This window comes from Carassius gibelio, chromosome B23, assembly GCF_023724105.1.
Source record: "Carassius gibelio isolate Cgi1373 ecotype wild population from Czech Republic chromosome B23, carGib1.2-hapl.c, whole genome shotgun sequence".
In the NCBI taxonomy this organism is placed as follows: domain Eukaryota; kingdom Metazoa; phylum Chordata; class Actinopteri; order Cypriniformes; family Cyprinidae; genus Carassius; species Carassius gibelio.
The window spans coordinates 19723633-19731760 of record NC_068418.1 but is presented as its reverse complement, the minus strand read 5'-3'; the positions used below and the strand labels follow the sequence as shown (position 1 = coordinate 19731760).

At 36.5% G+C, this 8128-nt stretch overlaps 2 protein-coding genes across 2 annotated transcripts; one reads left to right on the top strand and one right to left on the bottom strand.

Moving 5' to 3' along the window:
* Positions 1–685: 685 nt before the first annotated feature.
* On the top strand, positions 686–3298 carry si:ch211-66i15.4 (uncharacterized protein LOC560315 homolog). The gene is made up of 6 exons (XM_052594643.1): positions 686–834; positions 1688–1824; positions 1909–2007; positions 2090–2220; positions 2813–2930; positions 3109–3298. The coding sequence occupies exons 1-6, from the start codon at positions 789–791 to the stop codon at positions 3172–3174; spliced, it is 597 nt and encodes a 198-aa protein (XP_052450603.1). The 5' UTR covers positions 686–788; the 3' UTR covers positions 3175–3298.
* A 53-nt stretch (positions 3299–3351) lies between these two features.
* On the bottom strand, positions 3352–7585 carry LOC128011864 (transcription initiation factor TFIID subunit 8). Its single transcript, XM_052594630.1, has 8 exons — positions 7384–7585; positions 6677–6836; positions 5254–5352; positions 5056–5118; positions 4844–4968; positions 4591–4738; positions 4348–4490; positions 3352–3932 (listed from the first exon to the last, which is right to left on the bottom strand). The coding sequence occupies exons 1-8, from the start codon at positions 7429–7431 to the stop codon at positions 3792–3794; spliced, it is 927 nt and encodes a 308-aa protein (XP_052450590.1). The 5' UTR covers positions 7432–7585; the 3' UTR covers positions 3352–3791.
* Between the last annotated feature and the right edge of the window lie 543 nt (positions 7586–8128).

Below are 8128 nucleotides of genomic sequence, written 5' to 3'. Positions count from 1 at the left end.
TTAAGATTGGCAGACATCTTAATCTGAAAAGCTGGGTGAGATCTTACCTCAGATGTTTCTTCGTGTAGCGGTTTGTTTCAGACAAAGTTATTTCTATAGTTTTAGCAGTTGTCAGTCTGAATTTTATATACAAGCGATCACACTTTAACTGTACAAACTGTGTTCCCATTTTACAGTATTTATTTTTTATCATTGGTTGTTCATGTATCTCCACTACAGCCATATACTTAAATAGGTGTACACATCACAGCATTATATTAAACCAAGTAGAATTCATTTTAAAGAAATAGTCACACTTAAACAATTAGCATCCAAAAAAATGGTTTTGTTAGGTTTAAATGATAAAACTATTCATTTTTCAAAATTTAGTCATTTTACAAGATCATGTATTTGGATTTATAGTACTGTTGTTACTTAATAAAATGACTTTCATTCATTTGAAGAGTAACTTACCAAATGATTTTGGAGACTGTAAATACTATAAATACTACTGTAAAACCCATAGGCCCTGCTATAGGCATGTTACCTCGCTAACGTTAGTTATTTTTCTGTCTCTGTTCCCGACACATTATTTATGAGGCATCCTTTTCTTTACTAAACTTACTGTACCAATGTTTCGGTAAAATCAAAAACAAACATAATCATTAATTGATCACTTTTACATGGATTTAATTTCACGTGAAATGCATTGTTTGCTTGATTGAACCGCGATTCTTCTTACACCGCTTCTGCATACATCGGAATTCCATTTGATCCACATCATCAGCATTCGTTTGCACCTGGATACCATGGTAACCAGTAAACACCAGTACGCAATGACGACACGGGGCGCAGGTAAATTATCCATAACCGGGATAAACTGCATCGTTTGCTTGAAAAAAGGAATTTTATCATTTGTTTTATCAATCTTCCAGCAGGGGCGGAGCGGGGGGGTGGCTAATGGGGCTTAAGCCCCGAATGTTTTGTCAAAAGCCCCGAATCTTTTAGATTTTTTTAAATAACTTCAACTTTGTTTCATTTCCTCTCAGTCTCTCAGACTGGAGCGTCAAAAAAAGAAAAGAAACAAAAGCTCTATTACTGTGCGTTGTGGCGGACGGTAAAGCATCACGCATCACTTCGCTTGTTTGCCAACTGCCGATAAAAACTAACGAAGAATATAAATCATCTTCTTCGTCGTTGTCATTAGGGGCTGGTGGGCTTTTTATTTCACCGCCGTCGTAGCGAGCTCACTGACTAACCGCCTGAAATTAACATTATGGACATAATTTTTTTTTAAAGGAACTCGTAACAGCAAACCTCACCGGCCAGAGAGAGATTCAAAAGCAATATATCACAATGTATCAAATGCTAAGTTATTTCAGGGCATGTTTTACAACTGTTCTCGGCACATTAGTGGGATAAGAAGATAGATTAATTGAGAAATATAGCTGGAGAACAATTAAATACAAAATAGTTTGTAGGCTCTACTGGGTGAATTTTTTTTTTTTTTTCAGAGTAACCATCATTTTCCCAGATAGTGTATAGATTTTTAGGCATTCTGTTATCTCAAACAGCCTGAATAATAGTGCATTTAGCTGACATAAATGGGGGAAAAAAAATCTTCCCTGCGGAGTACACCCCTGCAGCCCCCTAGGTTTAGGCTAAGCCCCGAATGTTTACATCTTCTGGCTCCGCCCCTGTCTTCCAGCTCCACGGGTCGCGTTCGGTAGCTGCCAGAAACGCCTGATGTTTCCCACACATTTTGCGCCTGATCGCATGGGCAATGAAATGCTCGCGCTCTGCGGCTCCCAGGAACTAGGACCCGGATGTTACGACAACCACACGGTGAGTATGCAGGAAGCCACAACAGTTAATAACTTAAAAGTTATGGAATGTGTTATTCCTTTCACCTAACTTAGCAGTTCCCAGGTGGGTACTCTTACATATGAGCTCCAACACAGACCTGAGAGTAAGAAGGGATATGTGCTAGGAGCGCGCACTGCACCGCGCTTTCTGCCTCAAATTAAGGTATGAATTGTCAAGGTAACAACCATTTAGTTTGTTTTAAATAAATTGTATATATTTTTTTATGTATCGCATGTTTTTATAGACGGCCACCCCTTCACCACAGAAATATCAGCAGGACTGGACTTGGTCTAAAGTGTGTCCTCCTGGAAAAGCACCATTCAATAGTACCACTGCAAGAATTATTAGATATTCAAATACAAATTCCAGCCCTGGGTATGACTTTTTTTACTGCAGGGCCCGCACTAACAATAACTGAAGGCTGTGCCCCTTGACTTTTGCAGTTGTTTGTGTTACTGAAAAAAGATTAGGGATTTTGAAGAATATTTCACTCTTATTTTCAACCTGATAAAATATTTTAGAGCTTGGTAAATGTATACTTGGAAAATGTATATTAATTATAAAAATGTCTATAAAGTTTTTATATGTTATTAATTTGCGTTCCCTGAGCCCTTGGTTGAGTTCCACTCATCTAGAATTTATTTTCCCACATAATTTTTGAATTATATACTGTTTTTTTAGGCAAAGCACAACTAAAGCAATAAAGAGAAATAATGGGGTCCAAAATGCTTTTTTGTAATTGTTTTGCTTTAAAAAAACAAATATTACCAGAATAACAATCAAAGTGTAAGCTGAACTGAAAAATCAGCATGAATTTCAGAATGTCTAGGTATTTGGATTGTCCATCTTGAAAACACAAGCTTGTGTAAAACCTGATGGTTTACTTGTTAGCATGATATGAGAACAAAAAAAATAAGATTAAAAGAATTTCAGATATTTAACGTATATTCTTTTTTTTTTTTTTTAGTCCAGGGGCATATGTTCAAGATAACATCCAAAGCAGGAAGGTGTTGTGGCCTATGAAATTCGGCTCTCCAGATTGGTCAAAAGTGCCATCGCTGGAGAGAAGAGCACTGCGTACAGAGGTACAGATATATCTTACACTCTTCTTCAGGTTATAAGTGAAAGAAACAAACAAAACAAAAAAGTATAAACACATCAGCCTGTTTGTTGAGTGTGACGTTTTTTTCCTTAGTTGATATGTTCGCTGATAAATTTATTTTTTCCCCCATTTTTAACTTGATGTGTTTTGTGTCCATGCAGCTCTACCATGACAAAGAGTTTAGGAAACAGAAGAACAGGGTGGCATATCTAAGCTTGTTTTACTGATGACACTAAAATGCTACCACTAAAATTTCAGTTTGATTGTCAATGCATACAAACATTAAAGCTTTATAAAAGAAGTTTTCCTATTTCTGTCCAGTGTGAAACCTTATTTTTGAGGTTCATTACTTAAAATTAAACTAATGCAGTAGTGAGTAGAATAACAGAACACAAGACACATGCTCATAATGGAGATGTTTCCACATTTTGGTTTAATTTTTAAATTATTTTAAAACGATGCCTTAAAATAAACAATGATAGACATTTACTACCATCACTCACAAATGAGTAACAAGTGCACACAAATCAAAAGAGAATGTTATGTTTCTGATGTGTTGTTTAGAACCGTAAAAACTAAATGATATTTCAAGGGAAGGGTTATCAAAACAAACTACCAAAAAACAACTGTAAGCTCTGTTACACTTTAGAGAAGTTGCCTGCTTGAATTCCATCTAATATTTTTCAGATGTACAGAACAGTCTGTCCTTCTACATGAATCAAACATCAGTAACGTGATGGACCACTGTAGCTGTAACTTCAAGGGGCACAATGTGATTAGCGCGTTCTAAGTCATCATCCATCCTAATCAGCTGATAGAAGTAGCCGAGTCAATATATAAATTTTCATTTTTTCCTTCTCACTTTGGGCTTTTTTACTGGCCGAAGATATGGGTTGTCAATCATGTTTTCCTCATTGGCCTTCCCTGAAGGCACACCACCACCAGGCGGCAGCACTACATTCTCCTTATCTGCACTATGGTCATCCTAGAAAAAAAAAAGAAATAAAGAAAAAAACTTAATTATGATTATTAAAATAATAATAATCATAATAATAATTATATTAAAAAGGTCATTATTAAAATAAAATGATTAAAACAAAATACAAAATTTTGTTACTGCACACAAACACACATACATACATAAATTTATATACATACATAAATAAATGTATGTATATATATATATATATATAGAGAGAGAGAGGGGGGGGGCAGTATTTCAAATACATGCATTGGAAAAAAAATACTTTTTGAAAAATAGTATTTTGTACTTCAAATACATACACACACACACGACTTAACCTACAGGAAAAAAATAATTGAAAAAACAACAGACATGTTTTTTGACAGACCAGTTTTTGCTTAAACGTTTTGACAAGAAAAAAATGCTTCATGCTTGCCTGACTGACGTTACTGGAGTTGTTCTCAGTGTCTGTCTGGTCATCCTGCTCAGATGAATCTGTCTCCTCCATTGTCTGAAGCTCTAGTTCAGAGGGCAGCAGGGCACTCAGGTAAGGGATGGCACTCGGCTTTGCTGCGATCACTTGTTACACACAGACAGATGAATAAAAAAACACCAAAAAGTCAAAAGGGTAGTCAAAGTATAATAGGACACTGGCAGTATCTGGGGCAGAAAAACTCACAAGGGAATGTACTGATGTCATCCTTAAAAAGGCTTTGCGTCTCTCCTGTCTTGGCCATGAAGCGTGTGAGCGCACGTTCCACATCTCTCCTCTGCGATGCCGCCTTCTCTCTCACCACCTGATAATCTGACACAGGCTCTCGAAAGGTCTAAAACACAAATGTGAGATAATATATTGAAGCAAAATGCATGTTCTTCAACTGGTTGTTAAGCTGAAAGTCACACAATGGCATCAGGAGAGCAGAATAACTCACTGGCGTTTTGATGTATGTATGAGGATCTGGGAATTCTGGGAAGTGGCTGGGGATGTATGTTGGATGAGTGCGCTTCTGTCCGGCAATGAGGGCTTTTGGGACGACTGGCACATTTGTTATTGGAGCTGTTAAACACAGAAGATTACATTTAAAAAGAAATAAATAGAATATATAGGATAGACAGATGAATTCGTAAAAAGTGGTAAACCTACGTGCAGTTATGACCATCCTTTGGGATCTTTTGGCATACACTGGAAGAGTATCCACATTAAAACCTACGATTGTAGAAAAAGTAAACCTTAAACCATTATTAGTTAAAATCTCATTGACAGATAAATGTGATTCAACCACATAAAGAAGTGAAATTTGTATTACTTAAGATAAAATATATTGATAAAAGGGCAACCAACCCATTTCGACCAGTGTGATGACCACATCAGAGAGTGTAGGGGAGCTTCTAGCCGTGTGCTCACAGGTTGCCTTCGCACATCGTCCAACCTCAGTTATATCTATCAAAAGATAATCAGACTCTTGATATAGAAAACACATACAATGAAACATGTTTGTTCTGGAATCAAAATAAAAACAATTACATAAATATGACATTTTTATAAACCTACACTTGCAGCGGCGTGCACAGTGTTAACTCGGCAGTAGAGTTACTCTAAGGGGACACTGCACTTATTTACAAAAGTAAATTTTTCATCTGCTTCAAAGCCTTACTGATTATTTAAAGGAATCCTATTATGCTCTTTTACAATGTCTTGAATTTGTTTTGGTGGTGTACTAGAACATGCTTGCAGGTTCGAAAAATGCATTATTTTTTACATAATTTACATTATTACAATACCTTTCTCCCCATCCTGGCACAAACAGCTCAATTAGTTCAGGTTTGATGAAAGCCCGCCTTCCAAAAAACGAAATCTGTTGTTATTGGTTATCTATATCCCAGTGAGTTGTGGTTGGCGAACTGTTTAGACAGTGTTTCAATAATGCCCTGCCCCTTGCCAAAACAGCAAGTTCCTCTGTCTGCTCCAGTTTAGTTAAGGAAGGCATCAAAATGGCATTTCAATTTGAGCTGGATTAAGACACAGAGAATATTGAACAAAAGGGTCGCACAGAACCTTTGCAGGCACATAATTGCAAGACATATTGCAGTGGTAACATTATTGCTGTTTTTTTTTGTTTTTTTTTAAGTCGAAATTTTACTTAGAATAAAGTCGAAATATTATGAGAATACATTTTCACATAGCCTTTTTGGAATTTTCACAGAGAAAACAGTATAATTATTTAATTGTTTCACATCTGATCTGATCATTAAAGAGCTTGAAAAACACATTATTGTAAGAGACAAAGAATCGTGATAAAATCATGATATTAAAAAAAGTATATAATTTTTTACATTTTTGCCATATCACCCACCCAAACAAACCAATACACCCAATAATGGTTAGAGAGTTTGACTCCTAACCCTAGGGTTGTGGGTTCGAATCTCGGGCCGCAATAACATGACTTAGGTGTCCTTGAGCAAGGCATCAAACCCCCAACTGTTCCCCGGGCGCCGCAGCATAAATGGCTGCCCACTGCTCCGGGTGTGTTCACTGCTCTGTGTGTGTGCACTTTGGATGGGTTAAAATTCAGAGCCTGAATTCTGAGTATGGGTCACCATACTTGGCTGAATGTCACATCACCCACCAAAGCCCCCCATCCCCAAGATTGTGCCCTCCTCGTAACGCCATTTCACCCCTGCCTCTCCAGAGGTCTGTGCATTCCACTTCATACAGGTATATAATATCTTACAGGTGACTTGAATGAGATAAGTGAAGGACTTACAGCTCTGCATCATCTCAGTGAGTGTCTCCATCGCTGCTTTCTCAGCGCTCTCGAAGCCACACTCTGTCAGCAGAGAGCTGACCACCACCTGCAGCGTGCGTCTCCGAGCCAGCTGATAGTTCTCTGTTGGACTTGTGCTGGTCTTACTGCTCCCCGAGCGCTGCAATTATTAATCAAAAGAACAGAGTATTAAATATCAGGATGTCCAATTGCAAATGTCTGACTCTCTCAAAACCAAGCTTTGATTGCTGCTATTTATGGATATAATCAAAAAGATTATTCAAGCATAAATGTTTTGCTGGTCTTCAAGACTGGGAGACCAGTTTAAATCAGCTAAGACCTTTTTCAGGGATAGTGGTGGCTAATAAGCATTTTTGGACATCTTAAGTTTGTTCCAGCAGCATGACTGGGCATATGATAGCCAAAAAAATATGTTAATGTAGGCAAGCCAAATTGGTTTGAGATTTTATTCTGACAGACACTGAATTGTTTCTAGAGAGCTTCACTACATTAATTGTTTGGTTATTATATATTTACGCATTACATAATAAAAAGACTGTGTTTGCATATAAAAAAGTGTCTATTTTTTTAAATATATGGGAATTCTGCCCTTAAATGTGCCCATATTTTTAAACAAGCTCTTAACGTTAGTGTTGTTTGGCTAAGCTAGTAGACTGTAGGTAACAGAAATGAAAGGAGATATTTACGCTTCCGGAGTTTAAAGATCCGCTCCCCATCACTACAGAATCTGCCATTTTTTAACTCTAGTTGTTTTTCCTCTGGTGTTTAGCACTCGCAAATAAACTCATTGTGTGTTCTGCATTGCCCAATAACTGTATTGGGTGATTTTATATTTGGTGAAAATGGCAACCCTATCAAAATTTCCTACAGGGCCACCGGAAGATTGCTGTTTTCGGTGAGTTTTCAAAATAAAAGTAAAAAAAAAAAACTTACAGATTTATACATTTAAACAATATTGAAATACAAAAAAAAAGCTAAACATGTAGATTAGCGTTTACAAACTGCATCAAAATATATCAGTTTGTTTGAATGAAGCTTTTCTCCTCCATTCATGTCCTCCTGTTGGATAAAAAAAGAAAAACAATTAAACCATCCTTCAACATCTACTATATAAATGCTTACATTCATTATTTATTAAATACAATTTTGTTTAGTTATCATCAAGACCAACTTAAAAAAAGTAGGAAAAAGTTAACATTTACATAATTTTATTTAGAGGGTCATTCTGCTTTGTAAAGACTAGAAATCATGATACCCTGCTTATATTACATTATGTTTTCAGAACAGTTTTTCACAGTTAAGTTGCATTGAAAAAGTATACATTGTAAAAAAAAAATGCTTAACTTTCTCGTTTTTCTTTACATGTTTATATATATTCTCAAAATTGCCAAAATTTACACCAGCAAAGGTGGCACAAAAGAGCTTCTTATG